The sequence below is a fragment of the Rhinolophus sinicus genome, chromosome 16, assembly GCF_057876585.1.
Source record: "Rhinolophus sinicus isolate RSI-liver-muscle chromosome 16, RSI-T2T, whole genome shotgun sequence".
Classification (NCBI taxonomy): domain Eukaryota; kingdom Metazoa; phylum Chordata; class Mammalia; order Chiroptera; family Rhinolophidae; genus Rhinolophus; species Rhinolophus sinicus.
In genome coordinates this window covers 104,793,541-104,821,356 of record NC_142516.1, presented here as the reverse complement: position 1 = coordinate 104,821,356, position 27,816 = coordinate 104,793,541, and the positions used below count along the sequence as shown (strand labels likewise).

At 35.3% G+C, this 27,816-nt stretch overlaps 1 protein-coding gene across 4 annotated transcripts in view; it reads right to left on the bottom strand.

Moving 5' to 3' along the window:
* FNDC3A (fibronectin type III domain containing 3A) overlaps positions 1-27,816 on the bottom strand; it is a 157,857-nt gene that overhangs the window by 75,885 nt on the left and 54,156 nt on the right. For all 4 annotated transcript variants that reach the window (XM_019748010.3, XM_019748011.3, XM_019748012.3 and 1 more), the window contains one exon: positions 20,418-20,493. In XM_019748010.3, the coding sequence (XP_019603569.2) occupies positions 20,418-20,493 (76 nt within the window). The remainder of the gene's footprint in view (positions 1-20,417; positions 20,494-27,816) is intronic.

Sequence of the window (27,816 nt, the reverse complement as noted above, 5' to 3'; positions counted from 1 at the left end):
AGGGGGAAACACACACACACACTTGGTGCGTTGGAATGGCACTGTGCATTAGTATCGAAATGTTTGAGGGTGGCCTGTTAGCTCAGTTGGTTAGAGCATGGTGCTAATAACACCAAGGTGGCCAGTTCAATCCCCACATGGGCCACTGGGGGCTGTGCCCTCCTTAAAAAAAAAAAAAAAAAATAATAATAATAATAATAATAAACATTGGAAGCTGACAGCTGAAACTCAGTTTCTCAAGGACAGTGTTTCTGAAAATGTATTTTATAAAATCTGGTTTCATAAGGTGCTTCTAAAAAAGAATTCCATGTTCAAAATAATTTAGAACATACTACAAACGACAAGCACGTCTGGAAACCTCATTATGAACATTAGCACGTTACAGGCACTGGTAAGGTCTACAGCAAATCAGCTTCTTTTGTTTTCTTAACACTTCAAACTTACTGGTTTTTTGTTTTTCATAGTACCTATTAACAGTCCTACAGTACCTGTTATACTGCTCTAGCCTTCAAGGAAATACATTAAAAAAAGACCGTACATTTCTTTGTATGTTATCTTATTCACTCTTCTCCTTTTACCCATCTCTTAAACGTTACATGTTTCTCATGCCTCCAACTTCGATCTTCTTTTTCTTACTTTGCATACTTTTCTTGAAGAACACATTCAAACTCACAGCTTCAAATTACATACTGACAGGTTCACTATTTCCGTTCTGTGATGGTTAATTTTGTGTCAACTTGACTGGGCTAAGAGATGCCTAAATAGCTGGTACAACATTCTTTCTGGGTGTGTCTATGACAGTAACATGTTTCTCCGAAAATGAAACCTAGCCGGACCATCATTCTATTGCTTCTTTTCGAGCAAAAATTAATATAAGACCTGGTCATATTTTACTATAAGACCGGGTCTTATATTAATGTTTGCTCCAAAAGACGCATTAGAGCTGATGGTCCGGCTAGGTCATATTTTTGGGGAAACACGGTACTCCTAGAAGAGACAGCATTTGAATTGGTGAGCTGAGTAAGGCAGATGGGCCTCCCCAGTGGGGGTGGGTACCATCCAATTCCACAATGAAGGCCAGAACAGAACAAAAAGGCAGAGCCAAGACATCTATCTTCTCCTGCCCTTGGACATTAGCATTCCTGGTTCTCAGCCTTTCAGACTCAAATCCAAATTTGGTCAGCCCACCGAATTTGGATTTGGACTGAATTACACCAGCTTTCCTGGCTTTCCAAAGAGTTAATTGCCATAATAAATCTTCTCTCATCTAGCTGTATTTACTCTATTGGTTCTATTTCTCTGAAGAACACTCTAATATACATTCCAAGCCTTTCTTATGATCAAGAGGTAGAAAACCAAAAGGTTTATTTTGAACCTAATAAATTCATCATTTCCATCCTTCTACCCAAACCAATTCTTTTTTTCTTCTATATTTTTAACATAATAAAAGGCTCTGTCGCTTATCTTTCGCCCTCAGGTCACAATCTTATTACTATTGTTTTAGTTATTTCCCTGCTTAAAATCCTTTGCTGGCTCACCATTCCTTTCAGGATAAAATTGGAAATCTTTAGCAATGACATAGAAAGGTATTAGTAACATAGACTACGTTTCCATTTTTAGTCTATTTTCAGATATTCCTTTATGTACTCTGTTCTCCAATCTCTCTCCATGATCATACCTTTTCAGTCTCCTCTAATTTCTGGGTGCTATCCTTTTGTACATACTATTCCTTCTGCCTCTAAGACATTTTTCTACATTTTTTTCTTCTTGGCTAATTTCTATTTCTTTAAGCATCACCTTTTTCTGGAAGTATTCAAAGACTATCCAAACTGAGTTAGGCATTCTTCCTCTGGGCATACCTAATTCCTTCACAGCACTTATTACTATTTTCACTGTGGATTACTTGCTTGTTCCCCCTACTAGGCTGTGAGGCAGTATGTTTCAAATGGCTGTCAAGAATAAGTTGTCCTTCAGGACAGGGAGAAATTTAGGGTAAACTCTCTCGCCAGGAAAAGAGCATACATTTAATTGTGTTTTCTGTGTTCTGGCAAGTGCCTGGGTACGGGAGACTGAGTACAAAAGGGTGAAGAATTTCAACATATTAAGACTGAAAATAATGCTAAAATACTGAAATATGATCATCTTTTACTATAATGATTAGGGGATTTTCCAAAAATGTTGAAGGATTATATGAAGCAGAACAGGATGTCAAAGACAGAGAACTTTGTTGATCCATAAAGAATTGGAAAAGGATTTGATTAAAATTTACTCTCTAAAAGTGAAATTAACATCTTCAAATAATGTTATTTCACAGGTTTTGATATTAGAGACCTAAAATTATGACTCTGGCAGAAAACTACTTAACCTCTGGGGTCTTAGATAAATTAATACATTCCTGCAAGGAAATCTTTCACCACCACCATTATTATGTTATTGCTTGATTCTTATGATTAATAGCGGTATGTTTAGATGTGCTTTAATATAATACCATAACCACTGTAGAGGGCACAAGTCATACTTTGTAAAAGGGTCTTTCTGAGATATGAAATTATGCCTACTGTTGATTGCTATGAGTAGAAAATGAGAATAATGAGGATGAATCCTAGATAAGTTGGAGAAAGAATGATTTTCCATCTCTATATATCTAGGTATGTACTAAAAATTACATTCAACATGTTGTCACAAGGAAAGGAACCAGGAAAGATTTTCTTTCTGTTTTCTGGGACAGTCTCTGCAGATGGTATAAGGGTATGTAAATCAGATTCCGTAAATTCTTAGTGGTCTCTTTATATAAATGTTCCCTGTATATCCTTGCCTTATTCAAGCTATGCTTCGGTGCAAAAAAATAGAAAGGTTTATACTTAGGTTAGAATGCTTGATTAGCACTTCTCTTAGTCCAAAATTGTAATTGCAGTAACTACAAGGCTAAATTAAGGTAGATTTCTGTATTTGTAATTCAGTTGCCCTTCTCACCATATCCTTCTACTGAAGTCAACTTTAGAGTTTGGTTTTTATTTTTAATACGAAAAGTGATCTTTCTAGACACTCTTACATAGGGTTAGGAAAACGTATCCAAATCACAAAGCAGGTTTGCAGAAAATACTGGTCTCTTTTCCTAGCATTCCTTTACAGAATGGTTTGGTTAAATACAGAGGATCCAAATACTACTTCTTCCATAAATACACCCTGGCTTATACTGGTACCTTTTTTGGGATTGACAAAATCCTCAATATCTAAACTTTTTTTGCCTTGGGTTTCTTATCTGTCCTTCTTACAGTCAGAATTGTTTTAAGCCAGTTCTATAGCATGATATCAATATTACACATCTTTTTTTCCACTCCCTTGATTGTCAAAAATTGTCAGACTATTATTATACACAGACAAGCTTGCTGTGTCCCATTTTTTAGTTTTTACTAGTTAAAAAATCCACTTATCTGAGCTCAGGGTATCAACTTTAATGAAAATCTATGAATGGTAAAATAAAATTGGACTAAACTTAAAAGGAATTAAAACATCATTTATATGATTACTTAATCAATTAATACTTGTCAAAATTATTAAATTATACAGAAAGTATAAAGAAGAAAAAATCCCCTGTAATCCTACCACACAAGATAGGCACTTGAAGGAAATGGGTCAGAATTATTTTTTGATGCATATATATTCAGTAAAAGTAATTTTTTCTGATTACAAAACAGGCTAATTTTGTTGATATCCTTAATAATGCATAATAAAATCAATGGTTGTAGAGACTCAAGTTCTGATCAAATCAAACCACTAATTAATAAAACTTTTTAATCTTCCATTTTGGGAAGGTAAAAAGTAAAGAATAGGACTCATCTTTTGTGTGTCCTCTAGAAGTATGTCCTAACCCCTGGACTAGTCTGAATGCTCCTGCAGTGAGCTTCCATAATCCCCTTCCTATTCTTTTCAATCATAGCACTTCTCTCACTTTATTGAATCCTTTTACTGTCTTCTCTAGGAGACTGTAAACTTTGTGTGGGGCAGGGACAGGGTCTATCTTACTCATCACTAACTCTTCAGTTTTGGAATAGTGACTGTACCTATTAAGTTCATAATCATTTATTAAATAAAAGACTAAGTTTAAAAAGAAACCTCCAGGCCATATTCTAATCTAGACTCAGTAATTTATTCAACTCAATCTTCTAAACAATCTACACTACACTACCATACAATCAGTATGAATGCTGACAATAATTTTGGGCACTGGTATAGTCTGAATTATTTTCAGTATATTCTGTTTACTAAGGTTACATTTAAGTGTTTATTTTGTAAACATTTTCAGTAAAGTGAATTGGAAGGTTTCTTGGTTTTCAGTGTTATAAGAACACCCTGCGCTAGTTACACACTTCTATGCCTAGAGATATTAACTCTAATAATATCATCTTCAGCAAAAATAACTTGAAGCTTACTGATGAAGATTTCTTCCCCCAAAATGAGAAAGTGGAATCAAATGATATTAAGCCCCACTCACCCACCTTATAGGTAATAAAAATTAAGAACTTTTTCAAGTATAAATGAGGAAGGAAACTTTTCAAATTATATTTAGTGTTTTTAATATAAAATATAGGATTGTTTACTCCTTAAAATTCTTTTAGTGGACTATCTCTTCAAAGAACAGAATTAGTAAATGAAATAAAACAAGTTCTTTCTTTTCTGTGAGAAAAAATTACATTTTGCAGTTATAAGCAAAAGAGATTTTGTTTGCCCAGCATTATGTAGTCCGATGTGTATAAAGCCAAGTGGCACTTTTGGTAGGGTTGCTCTTGGGATTGGAGATGAATTATGAGTAAAGTTCATAGCTCACAGTAATTTGCTTTTAGGTATTTAGAAATCAGATACTCTAGTTTCTAGCATACAATTCTGAATAGCTTGCAGTAAGTATAGAAAAACGTATCAGGAAGAAAGTATGTGGTTGGGAGGAACTAGCCATTGTTGAGCTATGAGTCGAGTACCATATTATGTATTTATGTTTGAGAATCCGCTGCAAAGCAATGGTTAAAATGGTAGACTCTGCAGCCAGACTGCCAAAGTTCAGGTCCCAGCTCAGCCACTCAGTAACTGGTAACTGGGCAAGTTACTAAGCTATGTCTCAGTTTCCTTGTCCATAAAACAAAGATAGCAATAGCTATCTCACAGGGTTGCTGGGAGGATTAAATAGGTTAATTACATGTAGAATGTTTACAACAGTGACTGGTACAATAATTGTTCAATAACCATTAGCTAGTATCATATATGCTAATTAAATTACAAAGTCACTTTCTCCTTTTCCATTACTTGAGGAAACTGTAAGGCATTGTTCTTACAATTAGAAATGAGTAAGGGCTAAAATGAAGATTATTCTGTTTTTATTCCTAAAATAAGTCAATAAACATTTATTTGGTTTCTATACATGTAAGGGGCAGCTCTAGGTGCTATGGGGAGGGGGGAGATATAGCACATAAGGAGAATACCGTGTTTTCCCGAAAATAAGACCTAGCCAGATCATCAGCTCTAATGCATCTTTTGGAGCAAAAATTAATATAAGACCCGGTCTTATTTTACTAATATAAGACCAGGTTTTATATAATATAATATCCAAATTCGTTTTTCTTTCTTGCCTTTAAAATTATAGAATTTTCCATGTCAATCTATTTTCTTAACCACCTCATTTCCTAGCTCTTATCTACCTTTAACATGTGGCTTATTTCCTAAAAGGGAAAACTGGACACTTGAAAGGGAGAGAGAACTGCACCCAAAATAAACATTTTATATCATATTTTTGCCTGTTTAATAAAATACCATTTTGTGAGACCAGTTCAGAGAGGGCACAGATCACGACAGGTCCATTTTATTATAGTCACTAACCAATATAAAAAGTGCCAAATGCAACGGGTTTATAAACATTTATTGAAAAGTTAATACAAACTATTTCACACACTTATATTTTTGAGTCTTAATTTCCTTTTGCCATCACTCAGTACATTTTTTTAAATTGAGATTTTTATCCCGTTTTTTATAGAACTCACTAAACTGCTTTAGATTTCCTATGTGCAAAAGAATAACTGTAACAGTGACATTTTATTCACTAGGAACATAAAGAATAGATGACAACTTAATTTCCCTATATTTTCCTTTTTAGCTTAAGTGTTACAATTTTCTCTTAACTAAATCACAAATAACATGGTTTCTCTGGAAAGTTGCAGGGTAAAAAATCAACATACAAAAAAATCTGTTGTGTTCTAGACACTAACAATGTATTATCAGAAAGACAAACGATGAAAACAGTCCCATTCAGAATTGCATCAAAAAGAATAAAATGCCCAGGAATAAATTTAACCAAGAAGGTGAAAGACCTGTACACTGAAAATTATAAGACACTATTGAAAGAAATTGAAGAAGACACATAAAATGGAAAGATATTCCATGCCCATGGATTGGAAGTATTAACATTATCAAAATGTCTGTATTACGTAAAGCAATCTACAGATTCAATGCAATCCCTATCAGAATTCCAATGGCATTTTCACAGAAATTGAACAAAAAATCCTAAAATTTGTATGGAACTACAAAAGACTTCGAATAGTCAAAGCAATCCTCAGAAAAAAGAACAAAGCCAGAGGTATACTCTGTGATTTCAAACTATACTTCAAAGCTATAGTAGTCAAAACAATATGGTATTGGCAGAAAAACAGAGTCAATGGAACAGAGTTGAGAGCCCAGAAATAAACTCAACTCGATACAGACAACTAATTATCAAAAGAAGCTAAGAACATACAATGGAGAAAGAAAAACCTCTTCAGTTTTAAGTGGTGTTGGGAATACTGAACAGCCACACACAAAAGAATAAATCTAGACTACTATTTTACACCACACATAAAAATTAACTCAAAATGGATTATAGACTTGAATGTAAGAACTGAAACTATAAAATGCCAAGAAGAAAACATAGGCTGTAAGTTCTTTTATATCAGCCTCAGAAATGTTTGTGCGAACTTGACTCCAACGGCAATGGAAACAAAAGCAAAAATAAACAAATGGGACTAGATCAAACCAAAAAACCTTCTGCACAGCAAAGGAAACCATCAACAAAATGAAAACGCAACCATTTGAATGGGAGGATATATTTACAAATGGTATTTTCCATAAGTGGTTAATATCCAAAATATATAAAGAACTCGTAACTCTCAACAAAAAAACAAACAACCTGATTTAAAAATAGGCAGAGGATCAGAATAGACATTTTCCCAAAGACATACAGATAGCCAATACGCACGTGAAAAATGTTAACATCATTAATTAGGAAAAGGCAAATCAAAACTATAACGAGGTATCACCACACACCTGTTAGAATGGCTATTCTCAAAAAGACAAAAAATAAGTGTTGGAGAGGATATGGAGAAGAGGGAACCCTTGTACATTGTTGGTGAGATTGTAGATTAGTGTGGCCACTATAAAAACGGTATGGAGAGTCCTCAAAAAAAAAAAAAAAAAAAAAAAAAAAAAAAAGAATAAAACTACCATATAATCCAGGCATTCCACTTCTGGGTATTTATCCAAAGAAAACGAAAATTTTAATTTGAAAAGATGTATACATTCTATGTTCACTGCTGCATTGTATACAATAGCCAAGATATGGAAACAACCTAAGCGTCCATCAATGGATGAATGGACACACACACACACACACACACACACACGAATACTACTCAGCCACAAAAAAGATGAAATATTGCCATTTGTGACACATGAATGGACCATGAAGGTATTATGCTAAGTAAAATAAGTCAGATGGAAAAGGACAAAAATATATGATTTCACTCATATGTGGAATATAAAAGAAACAAAAACAAATAAACAAAACAAAAACAAAATCAGAGACACAGACAAGAGATTGGTAGTTACCAGAGGGGAAGAGGGTGGGGGCAGGGTGAAAGGGTAAAGGGGGTCAAATGTATGGTGATGAACAGAAACTAGACTTTTGGTGGTGAGCAAGCTACAGTGTATACAGTTATTGAATTAAGGTTGTATACCTGAAACTTATGTAATGTTATAAACCTCAATTTAAAAAGTTTCAGATATGGCATAAAATATTGGCATAGTTATGAATACTTAAAAATTTGAAAACTGGTGGAAACTTTTTAAATATAATTTGCACTAGCCCATCCTCATTTCATATATGTACAAAATAATGGCCAGAATTTAAGTTATCTATCCAAGGATATACAATTATAAAATTTGAGACTTGTGAAGAACCTTAAAAGGCATCAACTCCAACCATCCACTCAAAAGAAATTAAAGCTCCTGTCTAACTAATAGCACCACCAAGTGAGGAGCCAGCACATGTAATGCCACCTACAAAAATGAATGGGGACCTGACTGCTCCGGAGCCTCTCTGACAGATGTTTGTGACAAAGTTCTTCCACACACTGAGCGAAATCACCTGTTTTCCTATAACTCCCACCCATTGGACCTAGAAACCAGGTTGCCTTACTGCTATATCTGTGCCTTTTACAATATACCATTAATTCATTCACATATTTTGCTATTTCTTTAAAGTTTTATTGCTGTGAATTTAGGAAAAAAGTTGTATGTATAATATTTCATGCTGCTGGTTATAGTAACTGTAGCAAAAAGTTATAGTGACCATGATACGTAAGAGAATAAATATTTAACTTCTAATACATTTCAGAGGTATTTTTAATATCAAAGCTCTGACATACAGAACAAGAGTCATTGGGTTGAGGTTAGTTTGTATACATGTCTCAGGGATTCCAGGATATCAGAGCAGGTCTCTAGGAGTCTTAGACAACACCATCTTCCTCTCCCCTCCCTCACACAGACATCCTGGGGAAAAGGGCTATGATTAGATCCGATGGGCCTAAGAAATCAGACTAGAATACAAATGAACAAGATGAGGGAATCCTACTTTGGGAAGGCGGAGAACTTTGAGATGAAAGTTGGGATTAATGGTATACAGAGCTTATAAGTATTTAACAAAATATTGTATTTATTAATGACCTTAAAATCATCTGGCTTGTTTGTCCAGGGGACTTGCTGAAAAAATGCTCTGCAAAGGAGATGGCAAATATGAAAGAACAGACTAATTGCAGGAGGGAGGACAGACATCTTGTTATTCTCACCGTGATCCCAGAACACATAGAGGACCAAAGTGGTACTTACCGTGTTTTTCCGAAAATAAGGCCTAGCCAGACAATCAGCTCTAATACATCTTTTGGAGCAAAAATTAATATAAGACTGTTGTGTTGTGTTGTGTTGTGTTGTGTTGTGTTGTGTTGTGTTGTGTTGGCCCCAGTCTATAAGACCGGGTCTTATATTAATTTTTGCTCCAAAAGACGCATTAGAGCTGATTGTCTGGCTAGGTCTTACTTTCGGGGAAACACGGTACTACGTAGTTGGGACAAACCTTTCTTAACTTCAAAAACCCCTATAATGGCAGGAAGAGTCAGGATCAGGGGCATGAGGAGACAAGGTGAAAGCAGAAAAGCAGTGATCAACAGCAGCAGCGCAGAGAAGAGAAATGGGAACAGAGGTCCTGAGGTAACTGCGCCAGGAGCAACGTGGTAGTCACTTCTTGAATGAGGTGACAGTAGAAGCAACAAGAACCAAATAAACCCCCGCTGGCCAACTACACCAGCAGCAACAATGGTAAGAAAACAACAGTAACTGCTGAGAAGTTGGTCAGAGCCACTTGGAAGCAAAAAAGAAAAGGAGCAGGACTTGGGAGGTGGGGCTTGATGTCCTAACTCTGGTGGGTGAAGGGGCTCAGAATCAACAGTCTGGGATTGTTGTTTAGGTTCCTGGCTTCCCTAAGTAAGGTAAGATATGAAACAACAAGGGTAATACCTCTCAACAAACTTGAATTCACCTTGACATTGTTTTTACACATTAGCATGAAATCGTAAGAAAATAAGCAGAAACCCAGGATCTGATCAAATGATCAACATCCAGGCATTATCTATGGCTCCCTATTTACATACTTAACATTTCTATACTACTCCACAATCTTAACTGGAGCTCATATTGAAGACTCAGAGGCACTAAAATATCCCTATGGATAAAAGTATATTTTTAGTATAAAGGAGTTACCAAGGCAAAAAAGTACACCAATATACCTAAAAATATTTTAGTAGTTAATTTTAATAAATATTGACAGTATACCTACTAAGCAAAACGCATTACTTTAGCACATGGAGTTAGAGATGAAAAAGACGATTTCTGTTGTTAAGGAAACAAAATAGAAGGAAGCTAATATTCCTTGAACACTTTAGTAAAGTAAGGTTTTATGTACCAAGATAAAGCATCATTATTCCTGCCCCTATAAAGATTCAGAAGTTTAGTGAAGTTTCTCTCCCAAGTGTTTATTTCATTAGAAATGCAAATTAATAAATTTACTAGTTGGCATCCTGTTTATAGGTCTATTATGAGCAATAACCATTCACTAGCTCAATTAGTTTATAAAATGTGCCTGTGCACAAATATACTCGTTAAATTTAAGACTCTCATTCAGAGTATTCATTCCCAGAATTAACTAAAGAGATCTCAGTCTAATTAATAGATTATTTTGGAATCAAATAATCTTTAGTTAGAATGAAAGCTGACCCTTATTCAATCAAATTTCTACACAAAAATTACTTTTATAAAATCATCTAACCAGTGCATGAACACATATAATGCTGGAATTCTGGCTAACAAAGCAATGACTCCATTTTTATATAGCCATAATTGTTGGATAGTTCTTCCTGGTGAGTCAAAATTTGCTTCTCTGATTCTCACCTGTTAGTCTAAAGTCTGCCTTCTAAAGGTACAGAAAACTATCTTCCAAGTCACAGCTCTTTCTTCTACGTTAAACATCCTTCAATATTTTTATAGTCTTTTATAATAATGATTTCATGATTCTATGCTCTCCTAATTACCTTCCTGGGTTCAATCTCAGTGTATCAATACTTCTTTTAAACATGGTAAAAGGATACCATCTAACTAGAGTACTACACCATCTGTTTTGAACTTACATTTGTTTTTGCAGTCTAAGATTTTATTTGTTTTCATTTTTGCAAATGAGATTCAATAGGTAACTTATATTTAGCTCTAGTTCTACTGAAACATGTAAGTTCTAATCATAAAGTCCTCCACTCTTGCATGCAGTGGACACTGTCCACTTGTTCTGGTGCATAGGCTCTGTGTGCTGGCGGCGTCCCCAGCGGTGACCACTGCTCCTCCAAGTGCCGATCACCTAGGTGGCAGTGGTGGGGAGCCACAAGACCCTGCTGCAGAAGTGCCTTCTGTGCTGACAGTAATACTGAGTTCTTAGTGAAGAAATGGCACGCGGGCAATCATGGCACTGAGGGTGATTTCCTGGTAAGACCAGTTCTGTAGCACGGTTTTGTGGCACTGCTCCTGAAGCTTAGTCTTGAGATAAGTTCTCTAGTCCTCCCAAAGACTCGGAAAGATATCAATATCATTTTCTTAAAGTCATGTATTTAAATTTTTTTTTGAAACTATCACTGCTTACAAAAAATGTTGCATGTCCAGAGGCAAAAAGAACTTTCTTCCCTAAAAGCATTTGAAAGACGCTGACATGATGGCCTATCACCCATGGGCTACTTTGATACGCATTTCCTATAAATAAGAACATTCTCTGACAGAACAACACAACCATCAAAACCAGAAAATTAACATTAATACCTTATTACTACCATTACAGGTTAAACTGTGTCTACCCAAAAAGATATATTTAAGGACCAGTACCTCAGAATGGGACTTTATTTGGGAATAGGGTCATTGCAGATATAATTAATTAAAATAAGGTCACACTTGAGTAGAGTAGGTATCTAATCCAAAATGATATCCTTGTAAAAAGACAGCTGTGTGAAGACAAAGAGACACAGGGAGAAGGTCACATGAAGATGGAGACGAGACTGGTATGATGCATCTACAAGCTATATTCCGAGGATGCCCGGCCATCCATCACCAGCTGCTGGGAGAGAGGTATGACTTCTCCCTCAGAAGGAACCAATCCTGCTGATCTCGGACTTTTAGCTTCCAGAACTATGAGACATTGAATTTCTGTTGTTTTAAGCCACCCAGCTTGTGGTACTTTGTAATTAGACATTAATAAACTGTCTAATTTTAAAACCCAGTCAAGATTCACCAGTTGTCCTAATAATGTGCTTTTTAAGAAAAGGATCTAGTTCAGAATCACATATTGCATTTAGTTGGCATGTCCTTTTATTCTGTCAGTTTGAATAGTTCCTCAGTCTTTCCTTGACTCTCATGATCTTGACTTCTGAAGATTATAGGTTATTTTGTAGAATGTCTTTGATTTGGGTTTGTCTACTGTTTTCTTGTGTTTAGATTCAGATTATACATTTTTGGCAGGAATGTCACAGAATTGACACCATGTTCCCCTCAATGCATCATATAAGGTAACACACAATTTTGGTTTCTGCCATTACTGATGACATACAATTTATTAGTTGATTGACACGGTGTCTGCCAGGCTTCTCCACTCAAAGTTACTTTCTTTTGCATTTAATCAGTTAAGTATTTTGTGGGGAGGTACTTTGAAACTATGTAAACAGTCCTTTTTTCCCATCAAAGTTTCAATGTATACATTTATTTATTTACTTATATTTGTGTGGACTCATAGTTTCCTATTTTATTCAGTAGGGTCTAATCCATTTCTATGATTATTTTGATGCTCAAATTGTGTATCAAATCTCGTTAGTGAAACCTCCTTCAAGTTGGCTACTATGTTCTTTTTGACATATCTCCATCCATTTTTGAGCCCTTCCTTTTTTCTGGGGTAATGATATGTTCCAGTCACATGTTGTACTTTCCCTGCCCCAGACATTGAATCAGAAATGTCTGATTTTTCTAATTCAATAGCCATAGAATTCATTCCAGTTTCCTCCCTTTCTACATCTAAAACTCCTTCTCTGATAGTAAGAAACTGGGAATTTTGTAATTTTTAATATAACTGCTTCTTTGATTAGTTCCCAGTGTCATATAATCAATCCTTTCTTTCTACCACCATTCCCACCCCTGGCAGAGGTTCCTCTAAACCTAGTGTGGATATAAGGCTCTGACTTCCCATGTTGAGCCCACCCCCACTCGCCACACGTGGATGTTATCGTCTCCTTGGCTCCATGTGGTCACACAGAAGCTTAACACCCTGTGTTGGGCTATCCACTCTGTTTTCGTGTACATTCTCTTCTCACGACCGTATAAGCTCGGGCTCCCCGTACCAGGCCATTCTACCCCTCAGCCTGCACGTGGACTACAAACATCCTTACTCTGCTTAGCCTCTGACTGTCCACATTAGGCCATTCTTCTACGGGGACATATGCCCTCCTCACCCACCCAGGCTCTCATTTCCTATGCTGGGCTGCCCTCCCTGAGTGGACAGGGGTTTCCTTGGGCTTTGATACCTCCTGCCTTGCCACAGGGATCCCCTCCTCACCACGCTCAGGATATTCTCCTTGCTGGACCCCATCTCCTACTTCAATGTAGATAATATCCTTCTCACCTCTTTTGGGCTCTGCTACCTCAACCTAGGTCACCTCCAACCCTGTGAATGTCCTCACACTGCTGCCTCCCATGCGTGGACACTTTCGTCACCCTGCTGGGGCTATGGCACCCCTGCCAGGCCGTGCCTCTGTGCAGCTGTCCTCCCCACTCAGCAGCAGGCTATACTGTGTGTGGATGTTTTATCCAACTCAGGCTCTGACTCTACTCCAGACCACACCAGCGTGTGAACGATCTGACCCTGCAGGCTCCCACAACCCATGTCAGGGTACCCCCAGCACCCCACCCCCCAATGGCCGCCTCACTGTTTGACCTCCGTGTCTCAATGTCAGCTTGCCCTCACAGGTGAATGCTCTCACCTTATTGAGGCACTGACTCCCCGTGTTGAGCCACCCTACATCCTGACGACTTCCTGATCCTGCTCAGAATCCCACACCCCAGAGTCCCGCACCCCACACCACACCCTCTCCTCAGCCTGCTCAGACTGAGTCCCTGTACCGGTCACTTGCATATTCCTTCCTTGCTCCGTCTGGGCTCTGCCTCTGCACTAGGCTATTCTCCTATACAATGAACTCCTCACCTAGTTTAGGCTCTGAAACCCTACTCTGCGGCACTGCAGCTCCATTCCCACTAGCAGTGCTGCTATAGACGGAATGTTTGTGTCTCCCCTAAATTCGTATGTTGAAACCCTAGGCCCCGTATGAAGGTGTTAGGAGGTGGGATCTTTGGGAAGTGATAGGGTCATGAGGATAAAGCCCTCCTGAATGAGATTAGGGTCCTTGCTGAAGAGACCCCAGAGGGCCCCCTAGCCCCTTCCACCATTAGTCAGTAGTCTGCAACCGGGAAGAGGTCTCTCGTTAGAACCTGACTATGCTGGAACCCGATCTGGAACTTCCAGCCTCCAGAACTAACGGTATGTAAGACCTAAGTTTCTGTTGTTTATGAGCCACCAGTCCACGTATTGCTCTGGCAGCTCTCATGGACTAAGACCTCTATATCGTTCTGCCCACCTGCTGGTTTTAGGACTGAATTGTCAAGAAGGAAAGGGAAGAAGGAATGGAAGAGTCTCAGTATCATCTTAATAAACTCCTTTTGTGTTTAACTGGCAAGAGTTAGTTTCAAAAGGAACTCTAATACACATAAATACAGCACCAGTGTAGTTAATTTTCAAATCAAAATGTAGAACTTTATATTTATTCCTATTAAATTTTATTGGTTTTGATCTATCATTTCAAAATATTCTGATCTTTTTGAGCTTGACATTTACTTAGTGTTATTAGTTGTCCGTGGTAACTTTCTGGCACCTCAAAGTTTTATAAACATGTTATTTATTTTTGTCAAAGCTACTGATTAAAAAATGCACAGAAAGAGGGCCCCAGAGAAGAAAGTCCTGGATAATATAACTTAAGACACATCTTAGACTGGCAATGGGCCAGTGATGATTTTTTTACTTTATGTTCTCGTAAAGCTATATAAGGCGTGACAAATAAGCTTGAGGAAATAAGAGTGCTTGCTTATTCTCTTGGTCTCTTATTAAATGAATGAATAGATGAAGAACATAAGGTTCTCGTTGTTGCTGAAGTGCAACTGTGGAAGCAATGTTGCAAAACAAACCATCAAAATGTGTATCTGATGAATTCATGATCAACATAATTAGGGGTTATATGTAACTGATGTTCTTGGGTTCTATGATTCCACAGATAGGAACAGTATGTCCAAAAGGTATGGTTTAATAATAATCTCCATGACTAATTATATGCCAAATCCTACATAACAGACGCTCTCTCTTTCTCTCTTTATACAAACAAGTTTAAAACAGACGTAAAAATAACCACTAAATTGCTTAATATAATCTGACTAATATAATACTAAGTGGCAGAACTCACACCCAGGTAACACGTGCTTAACTACTGTCCTATCAGGTTAATAAAACTAAACAATCATCAGTATCTTTGTTTGTTTTTCTAAAGTATATAATTGGAAGGGGCCAGGGCACATAAACTATTCAGGCATAATTGATCTGTATATTCTTTTTATTTTATTTTATAACTTTCTCTCTTGTATGTAGCAGCATGGAATAATATCAAAGCAGAAGTGATATGACAACGCAAAACCAATAGATATTTAATTAACAAATTCTTATTCTTCAGCCCTATTTATTCATTTTGAGGTGTCACGAAAGAAAACAGAAAAAGAAAGCCATATCTTCCTCTCAATAAGGAGGGTTTTTAGACAGAACTGTTTGTCTATATAGACTGTATTTACTTGGCACATAAAAATGCTCTAGAAATGTTTATCTTGCTCATTCAATTTAATTAAACATTTACTGAACATTCTCTATGTGCTGGGTGATATGAAAAGCACCAGGGCTACAAACATAAGTAAAATTTAATTCCTGCCCTCAATTATTTTTGTATGTGTCTCCAGGGTTAGGAGAGGAGTGGAACTGAAGAAAGATCTTGTCTGCCAACAATTCACAGAACAGATGATGTCTAAAGCACGGGACCAATTTATCGTGAGGAAAGCCAGCTCTACAACAGAATCTTAAGAGTTTATCACATATTCTCTATGAAATATGCTTCTAGGACCTTCCCAGTAACCCAAATTCGGAAACCTTGACTAATTCCCTATTCTGCATACCTCCCCAAAAAAGCAAAACTAAGAAGCAGCCTTTAGCACATGTTCCAAAGATCTATTAATACTAAACCTAAAGATATTCTCATTCAATACATTTTTACATTCCTAGGTAAAATTACCAGGCAAAAACAAATTACTTTTCACAATATCTATCATCATACAAGACAATCTGTTGACATGCTATCAAAGCACTTCACTAAAAGAACAGAAAAACATCAAGTTGTTAGATCTGTTTTAAAATATCTTTTAACAGGGAAAAAAACCTGAGATTCGAGGTAGTACTCTGATTTCAAAAGTAATAATGTATTTGTGCTCAAACCAATGCACATTGGCTTAAAATGACAAAAATGAGGTATGGGTCTGAATCAGGCAGTATAAATAAACCTAAACGATGAGCAGAATAAAAGTAATAACTACACATTCAGATATTTAAGAGTTGCGCAGCGTCTACAAGGACATGTAATAACACAAAGAGTAAAGGAAGACAGATTTTGGACAGGACTCAGAAAGAATGGCATGGAACAATAAAAAATGATCAAATCAAATGAACAAAGTATGTTTTTTTCCATTATAAATATGAAACACATTTTGAAAAACAAATATTGAAAAGTCCTTGTTTCTGGCCCATAATTTATTTCCATTTCCCTCTCTCTTTTTTGCAGGGATCGTAGAGAGGGAAGAGAGAGAAGGTCAGCAATGCATTTCAAAGAATATTTGTGACATTTTATTGAACACTTCTAGATGTTTATAGTAGGAAGATTTTTAGGTAACCACGTATTAACAGAATAGGCAGACATCACTGATCTTTCAGAACTGTAAATTGGATGTTAACTTTCCTTCAATGGTTCTTCATTACCTTTACAATAAAGTTCAAAGTTCTTAGACTAGCAGATAAGCCATTTCTAGATCTGAAGTTTTCAGATTCATCTCCATCCATACAACTTTTTAGCAATTCAGATTTCTTTGCAGTTATTCAAATAAATCAAATTATTTTTTCCTTCTGTAGCTTTTGTACACTGTTTCTTCTGCTTGAAATGCTTTCTTAAGCCCCTTTTCCATTTGACCAACTACTATTTTCCTTAAAGACACTTTTGTGTCTTTCTCCTTGAAGAATTTTTTCCCTGACATATTATTACTCTGTGTTATAATACCCCTCTTATGCCCCCACAACACTTTATGTGTATCTCTTATGGCTCTTTTTATACTGTAATACAATTGTTCATTTTATCCCTTTCTTCCTTATTACACTGTGTTCTTGGCAGAAACCGTATCTTAGTTTTCTCTGAGTCCCCTGCAGCTGGCAGTTACCTCAGGAGATACTTAGTAAACTCATGAAAACAGTATCAGCAATTTGTCTCTCCAAGCGTTATGTTATAGCAGAAAAAGTACTATATTGAGTCTGCCCATAACTAGCTATAACTCACAAATCCTAACTGCCAATAAAATAAGGGGATTATTTAGATCTTTAAAGTTGCCTATGACCTCTGTCAACTTTGTTTTTGTTTCTATAAACTCTTAATAGGTAATAAAACTATTTTTAAAAGGTAGCCTTTAATTCAAATGCTTATTAATTTATACTTGATTTATCTCAATTCTTTGGGTTTCACTATAGAGCTTTCTTTTATTAATATAGTGGCTGTGAAGAGAAAAGCTTTCCTAATTTGATGGCCTTTCAGCCATAAGATCCTATTTTTCTCTCAGCTTCACTGGCATTTGATTTTTCTTCCCTTAAGACATTCTCTTTGTTATCTGTTGCCTTCACCTCTATTTCTATTCTTAACTTTTTACTTAGCTCTAGAACTAGTTCAGGAAGATGAATGCCACGTGACAGAAATCAGTGATGGCAAAAATGAAGAAAAGGAAGAGGATGAACTCCAGCAGGCAGACTTTTTTCGTCCTACCTTCTTTTCTTGCGTGGAGTGAGGGCACACTGGTCTTTACAAAGACTGAAACCCCAGGCCCTCGTTCACTACTACTCCTTCCACTATCACATCTTTTAATTTTGGAAAAACAAAAACATAAACAAAGAGGGAAGAGCTTTTTACTTTATGTCTGGTTGCCCTCACCCTTTGCTGTGTTTTTAAACTCTGCCCTGTCATTTTAAGACAAAGTCTCTACTCTTATAACTGGTCACATAGAGAGAGGAGTCTCCCTTTTCCTAATCAGACCAGTCCTACTGAAGCAAAGAAATGTGTTTCTGCCTAAAAATATCTTCACATAGTAGTTAGTTTCTACTATTAGGATATTGTTAGTACTACAGTCATATTATAAATCAGATAGGTCCTGACTGAAGGGGTAACTGCCATATAAAAAAATCAACTTAATTGATTTTATGAGGGAGAGGGTTTACAAATTACAGTTACAACTGACTTTTACAATATAAGTTATTTAAAAATCAGACTCTGGCTATCCAACTGCAATTAGCAGTTTTTATATTTTAAATCACACTAGAATAGTAATGAATATCCTCATTTGCAGATGTGTTTGAAAAGACCAATGTTATATTAGTTAAAGGCTTCTACTATAATGGACATTTATTGAAAAAAATTTGAAAAGAGATGTACACATAAACCTAAGGTGTGTGTTCTATTAGAAACTTAAATTCTAAGAGGTACCCAGTATAAAAAAAAAATTATCTCTATGAAAACCTAACTGACAAGTAAAGACAGGCAAAGTTTATTATATTGCTTATAAATTCTACTACCTGGTTTCTTTTAAGCCCATAATATGTGGACCCTTCCTATTTTGAAGTTACCTTACTTGTCACACAACAGATTTAAATTAATTTAGAGAAAGTGCTAACTCTAAAACATGTAAGGTTTAGATGGCAGGCTAAATATTTTAATTGTAATTACTGAGCTAATTGCCTCTCTAGAACGAGGTGTATTTCTTCTTTGATTAAGTCAAGTAGACAGTCCAGGAAAAATGGGGTCCTGGTTTGCCTGGGACAATCTTGGCTGACACCATTTGTCTTGGAGTAATTGCTAGTGTCCTCTTTGATTCTCAGAAGTATCATGGGTTGGATGATAAAGCATATATGGTCACCCTATTTCTAACATGCTCTTTTCAAATGAAAGCACAACTATTATTTAGGTACCCTAAATATGTAGAAGGCCCACAACTGAAGGGAATATAAAGAAATGTAAGAAATGCTATCTGCCCTCAGAGTGCTTAATGCTTAGTTGAAAAGACTGAATAAACATACAAAATTTAAATAGCTTTTAAAATATAACTAGAAGAAATGTTACAACATACGTAGTTACTTGCTAATGAATGGCACAATAACTAGTATAACGGGATTTCACAGGAGGTGGGGTAACTTTCTATTAAACTATTAACACCACGGGCACCCAACATCACCATTCTGAGTGCCTTATATGTGCCAGGTCTGGTTTAGAGAGCTTTACACATAGATGTTAAGCCTCACAATTGTCCTATGAGGTCTACTATTATTTCACAAGGATGGGAATTTCACTGATGAGAAATGTTTCTGAGAGAGGTTAAATACCATATGAAACTTCATACAGCTAGTAAGTGACAGAGTTGGTATTTAAACTCAGGTTCTCTAATTAAAAGCCAGTGACCTATTTATTGCTCTTGTTTTCACATAGGGTGGTAGTTTTCAACCGGAGGTAATTCTGCCCCTAGGGACATTTGGTGATATCTAGAGACATTTTTGTTTGTCACAAATGTGTGTGGGGCGGTGGCTAGTGAGTAGTGTGGAAGGAATGCTCACTAAAGACTTCACACACAAAAAAACCTTTTAAAGATAAGATCTGAGCTCAGTCTGGAAGCACTGGTAGCATTTGGATAGGCCGGGGGATGGTGGTGATAAGGGTGAATTCTAGATAAGAAGAATAGTACACAAAGTACAAGACAGATTCTAGAGATAGTGAATAAGTCAATTTACCAAGATTGAAATAAAACAGCATTGAAAGGCAAGTGGGAAGACTAGAAAGATGAAATGATCTTTTAAAAAGACTAAGGAACCTGAACTGGATTCACTGAAGATTTCGGACCAGGGGGGTGACATGAACAATATAATATTACAGTCAGATTAATCAAGAAACCAGGGCAAAGAGACTAATTAGGATGTTACTGCAATAAATAGGTAATTCAGAGTTTGTGCGTTGGTGTGGTGGTATTGAGAAAGAGGAAGAAACCACAAGCATACACACTTTTATGTATCATAAATTTTTATCTTGTCTCAAACAATAAATTACCATTCTTACCTGTAATGCACTGAAACTGTCCATCTTCTCTTCTTATTGTAAATGCTTCCCCTGGGTTAACTTGTACCAGAATAACCTTAAAATAAGGGGAAGAAGTATTAATCAAAACAACAACAGAGCAAATTAGTATATCAAGATATTAAATGTTGCTAGTAAGAGAGTAGATGTGAGCTATCTAACCATATGAAACTGGGAAGGAAAATGGGACTTACACATTTTACACATTTGTTAAAAAAGTATCATTTCATTTTTCTAGAGGCCAGACTTAAGCCAAAAGTAAGGAACTAAAAATAGATAATGGCAAACTTCTATTAGAAAGTCAATAAACTTCACTCTGAAACAAAGATGGAGTCAAACCATAGACTATTTGGGTCATCGATGCTTACATAATTTATCAGTTAATTGCGTTTTTTAAAAAAATAAATTATAAATTTATAGGCAGAGCATGAGATAAGCATACTTGAATTATTATGACATCTCAAATTATATTCGAGAATGTGTTAAATCAATCCCACAATTTAGTTTTCTTTTCATTATATAGGTAATATACTAATCTGATGATGTTTGAAAAACAGAAAACTGGAAAATCTGAGGTCCTTCTATCCTAAGATAAACATTATTAATATTCTCATACAGGTCTTAGTCTTGTTCTCTACATATGCAGGCTTCACTTTTTCCCCTTAAATATAGATATACGAGTAAGATCTCCAATTCTGTATCTTTTTGTAGTTTAATATATAAAAAGACTTTTCCATGTTATTATTCAAACTATTTAATGAAATGACTATACCATAAATCACTTCGCCATTCTCCTAATATAAGGAATTTACGTAGTTTTCAATTTTCCCATTATTATAAATGCAGAAGTGAGCATTTTGGTATTGTAGTTTTTCCCTCTATAATTAGTATTGCTCCCTTATGATATATTCTCAGAAATAGAATTCTTGCTTCTGTTGCTGAACTGTTTAAAAGGGTTTTATTAATTCATATTCCCCCTCATAGTCTATGAGAATATCTTTTTGCCCTATTTTTTGCCACCCTGGAAAATCACAGTTTTAAAATCTTTGCTACCATGATAGATGAAAACAATATACTACTATTTTCTAATTTATACTTGATTATTAATGAGGTTAAATGTTATCTTTATGTTTGTTACTAGCGCTTTTGTAAACCGGCAGTTTATGTCACTTTACCCATTTCTCTTTTGGGGTCTTAAGCATTCTTAGCGATTTGGATGAATTCTTTGCATATTGATAATGTAATACTGTACTACATCATGCTGCAAATATTTTTCCATTTTGTTTTCTCCTTAATTTTTAATACAATTATTTTCTTGCAGCCAATGTTATCTATTTTTGCCTTTGTGAACATTTTCTATTGCTTCTAAATTTAACTTGCACTGGCTATCAAATACTTGAAATGTGGTTAGTCTGTATTGAGATGTGCTGTAAGTGTAAAATACATAACTGGTTTTCAAAGACTTAGTACAAAAACACCAACAATGTAAAATATCTTGTTAATTTTTATATTGAGTACATGTTGAGATAATGTTCTGGACATACTGGGTTAAATAAACATTATTACAATTAATTGCACCTGTTTTTAGTTTTTTAATGTGGTTACTAAAAATTTTTAATTTACTTATGTGCTCGTATTATATTTCCATTGGACAGTGCTGACCTAGAGGTTTGATAAAAATACAAGTTCCTATTTTCTTCTAACTTTTAGATAATTTAATTGCATATATTTATTTCTTTAATGTATCTAAAATTTATCTGGAGAAGATTCAAAAAAGTATCTTTCCCTAGAGAGCTAACCAATACAATTTGCTACATTTAAGATATGTCCTCTTAACACACAACATACTCCTGCCTGTCTTACCCATACCACTATCTATTTTGACAAAAGCAGCTTTGGAAATGTTTTAATCATTTTAAACACTATAGCTTTAGAAATATCTTTTCTGATGGTGTCCCTCAATCACAACTCTTCTTGTTCAAATATTCCTTTTGATACTGACTGGTGATAAGAAAAGTAAAGTGCTACTGAGCACACAGGACCAAGTATCTCAATTAGCCTGTTATCGAGCATGTGTGTGTACTTGTGTGCACGTTGTATATGTTTGCACGTGTAATTGCTTTCTAGAGAATGTAAAATTTAAGTTCAGTCATAGAGACTGAGCAGGAACTAATTTGGCAAGAAGAGTGGGAAGGCCTTTCAGGTAAAGAGAAGAGCAAGTGCAAAGCTCCAGGAAAGGCAATGTCATAAACAGTTTATCATATTCAATGAACCAAAAGAAAAAAGAAGTTCTATAGCTCTATATGGGTGGAGCACGGGGCGGGAACACTGGAAAAAAGGTGAAACATGCTGGGAAAGATACACACAAGCCAGGTTATGAAGCGTCTTGTGAGCCATTTTAAGAGCAATGAAGAGTATCACTTAAGCAGGTAGTGCTATAGAGGATTAAAAAGTACAAACGGACAGTTACAAAATAGCCATAGGGATGTAAAATAAAGCATAGGGGATATAGTTAACAATATTGTAGTAACTATGTATGGTGTCAGATGGGTAATAGATTTATTGGGGTGATCACTTTGTGAGTTATATAAATGTCTAGTCACCGTTGTACACCTGAAACTAATATAATATTGTATGTCAAATGTAACTGAAAAATAATAATTATTAAATGCAAGAAAAAGTAACACAAAAAGGTATTATAATGAAAATGTCACTGACTATAAGTGATAAAAATACCCTTTTATGTACATTAATGAAGACTACAAAAATCTAAAGAAAAGTAATTAAAATTTAATGCTCTTTAAATTTCCTAAAAAATAACAGAAAAGATACAATGACTTGGAGGTTATGGAAGAAGAGAGATTTAAAAGGATCAAATATAAAATTTTACTTAGGGAAGGAACTAAGTTTCAAAAAAAGAAGGATAGTAGAAAAAGACATCTTTGGAGTGAGGAAGGAAAGAAAAGGACCAAGGGAAATACATATCAGACATCGGCAAGCCTGATACGAACACGTCTAAACAAACAAAGCAAACAAAAGTAAGAGCTGAAGGAGACTGAGATATCATTTAGTCCAATCAAGATTTACTTTTTAAAAAGTGAATATTCATATATCATATCTGATTATTGCTGTGATTGGGTAAACAATTCAAAACCATTCAAATAACTGTTCTCTTACATAGTCCACTCCTAATGCATTTTTAAACTGAATTTATAGAAACTAAACACTTCAAATGAGGCTAATTCAAATGAATTTATTATAAAAAATATAGAACTTAGGTACCACCTTGGAATCTAACCTACTGAATAAAAGTGCCAAAATGTATTTATTTATGTTTTGTCTGCACAAATAAACTTTACTGAAATGTCATAAGGCATATATGTTTATTAATAATATTTGCATATATTTTAATGGAAACACAGTAATAAGTGAACAATATTTTAAAAATATAACCACCTAGGTATAAATTATACCTACTATCTAGTATTCAACCGCAATTAACCACTGCTAAATACAACTGAAAATATTCTTTTGCATTTCAAAGATAATACAATATTCTTTGGTCACTTGCTGCAATTTTACTTAATTGCTCTCAGTCTAAGATCTTTACATGTAAAATGAGAATAAGAAAAACAGCAATCTTTCACCTGACCCACAGCACCATTCAAGTGTATTAGATAAGAAGATGTGCACTAGATGAAATGGAATACATCTTAGAATCACCCTGGGAATTTTTCGGAATACTGTATAGGTATTATCCAGAGGATGATTAGTCTGGTATTTTTACCCTAATCTCAGGGAAATAATCAGGTTTTCTAATGTAATTGATCATAATTTGTTAAGGTGGCCATCAGAATAATTATGCTATTATTTATTGCTCCATAAAATATCACTACTTTAAATACTAAAGAATTAGGTAAAAGATATAAGGTTAGTTCTAATATTCTATAATCTCTAAAGAAAACAATAGGGGGAAAAAACTACCTTATTAAAAGTGATTTGTTGTGTGCAGTTAACAGAAATTTAACCTTTTGAATTTAAGAATTGTTTTATTGGTTTTTTTTCAATTATTTTTTCAGTTACACTTGACATTCAATATTATTTTGTATTAGTTTCAGGTGTACAGCATAGTGGTTAGACATTTATATAATTTATATAGTGGTTTTCATATTACTCTAGTAACCATCTAGCACTATACACAGTCATTGCGACATTACCGACTATATTTTCTATGCTGTACTTTACATCCCCATGACTATTTGCAACTATCAATTTGCGTTTCTTAATCCCTTTACCTTTTTCACCCAGTCCTCCAACCCCCCTCCTCCCGGCAACCATCAGTTTATTCTCTGTATTTTAGGAAGTAATTTTAAAGTTTGTTTCTACAAAACTCTAACAGTTGAAATTGTTTATTTTGAGGAATATACACTTAATTGTAAAATATTTAAGGATGTATTTATTTCTAAAAATGTTCACCTATATTATTATAAAATATAATCTATGAAAACACAGTCATTGAAAAAATACAGAAAAAACATTTACAGACAGCGTCAATCTTGCAGGTATTTTTCTCCTCTCCACCCCAAAGGACAGGCAACTTCCATTCTTCACTGTATATTAGGAATGACATTAAGTTAGATCCGAGGAGAACAAGGTAAGTACCTCACTACTTTATTTCTAAAACTCAGTAGAGGGGTTAGCAGACAGAGCAAGAAAACCAACCCAGAAATCGAAAACATGTTCATGCTTTCCAATATTTGCAAATGTATGAATCTTGGCTACCACATCAGTTGGTTAAGGCTGCCATAACTAAGTACCACAGACTGGAATGCTTCAACTGAAATTTGTTTTCTCACAATTTTGGAGGTTAGAAGTTTGAGATCAAGATGTCGGAAGGGCTGGTCTCTTCTGAGGCCTCACTCCTCACCTGGTAGATGGGACATATTCTGCCTGTCTTTTCACATGACCTGCCCTCTGTGTGTGTCTGTGTCCTCATATCCTCTTATTATAAAGATACTAGTAAAAGGGAAATTCCTATTGGATTAGAGCCCACACTAATGACTTCATTTTAGCTTAATTACCTCTTTAACTATTCCATCTCTACACAGTCACATTCTGAGGTACTTACTGGGTGTTAGGGCAGATGTCAACATATGAATTTTGGGGTGGGGTAGGGAAACACAATTCAGCCCATAACAGCAACCCTCAAATTACAGAAAGCACAAGAACAAAACTGTCTGGAATGCCTAATCTTTTTCCCCCTTCCTTATCCTACTGCGTCTTTGTGCGTAAGGGTCCAACTTAATGAGAGTAACAATAAAAGGGAAAATCCTTTGGGCCTTGTACGCTTGAATAATAGTTAACGTACCTTTAGCAATGTAGTTTCTAATCCATGGTTGAAGGCCTTCAAATTAACTCAATACTCACTGGATTGTTGTTAATGACTAAATGAGTTAACATAGCTCAAGTGCTTGGGACAGTGCCTGACATATAGGAAGCACTAGTTTTATGTACATGTTAGCCGCTGTTACTGTAAGCACTGTATGTGCAGCTGTTAGTATTATTCTTAATATTGTCAGTGCAGACCCACTGCTTTGAGGATTTGCCCCTAGCCTAGGAGAAGTAGACCAATTTACATGGAAGAGAGGATAATATACCCAGAACACAATGTTTATGAGATTTCTCCTAAACTGGTCTGGGACCTATCTGCTTCTTATTTTCTATTACTTTCCTGTACTGATCACAAATAACTGTATTGGTCAGATCTACTCACCTGATCTGACCCCCAATGACCTCTTTCTTTACCCAAAGATAAAGGAAATATTGAAAGGAATGACATTCAGGACATTAAGGGTAATATGACAACAGCTCTGATGGCCATTCCAGAAAAAGAATCCCAAAATTGCTTTGAAGGGTGAACTAGGTGCTGGCATTGGTGCATAGCTTCCCAAGGAAGGAGACCATTGTGATATTCAGCAATGAGGTATGTAGCACGTTTTCTGGGATGAGTTCTCGAACTTATTTGTCAGACCTCATATATATAATTTAATATTTAAAATATTAGTACCCTTATAACTTTAACTACAAAGTTGTTTGTAAGATTTAAATAATTTAAACCATAGTGTTTTTTTCAAACTACAAATAACTATAGATTTAATAAAATTATTCTAGGGTAAGCACAACGAGTGATTGATTTTAAGTTTACTACAAAACTGGCAAATCTGTAGCTTTTATCCCCTATTTGAAGCTGTATATATTTTTTAAAAAGTATCATGATTTTACTTCCTTAACATATAAATACAAAGGCATTAGCTATAAATTACAAAAATTTATATAAATTACAGTACTAAATCAGAAACATGCTTATCTAGAAAGCTACTTTAAACCTTAGCACTTTACATCTTGTTTGCATCCTCTTTAATTTTCTCATTCAACTGCTGCTACGTCTACCAAAGGCTGCTGTAAGATTCAACAGATTCTGCTCCAGGTGTTCCAATTTGTTCCATTCAATGAATACTAACGTAAAACATCACTGGCAATTTTAACCTCAGATTACCCTTAGTCTAATAGGTCAACTTTACAAATTTCATTCTGGGTAGTATCTTAAACCATTTTATACCTATCTGGTGAAGAGACACATAAAGGCGGGATGTTAAAGGTATAATCTATCAGTATACTCATTAATTCCTACTTCAAACCTTGCTTTCTAATCAAATTAGCCCATGTACAGTAAGCTTCCTGTTGTACATGAATGTATCAAGTCACCATAGCAACCAAATCAACGAAGAGCTGTAGTAGCATCTGTTTCTGGATCATCCAACATCAGTTAACAAGTTGGAATTGAAGTGTGCTGTTCCCAAATACATTTTATTTTAAAGCCATAGTTTTATTTATTTTTGCTCTCTGATCTTGGAGTATGTCGGTATATTTACAGTTTATAAATACTATATGCAGATACATACCCCTGTACAAATAAGAAAGTTGACAGTCACTATGCAAACAGTTTAACATATACTTAGAAATAACCTATTAATGCGTTAATTCTGCAACTGACTTCAAGTTTAACAGATTTATCAATGAAAATTGGTTAACAGTCTTTTAACAGTAATTTATTTCTGGATTCTAGCAATCACATTTATATTACATAAATACATACCTAAAACATGCAGAGGGGTTTTAAAATACTTGAGATATAATCCACATACCATAAAATTTACTCTTTAAGGGGTACAATTCAGTGATTTCTAGTACAAATGCTGAGTTGTACAACCATCACCAAAGTAAATGTTAGAACATTTACATCACTTCAAAAAAATTTTTTGTAGACTTTTGTGACTGGTTTCTTTCACTTAGTATAAAGTTTTCGAGGCTCATCCAAGTT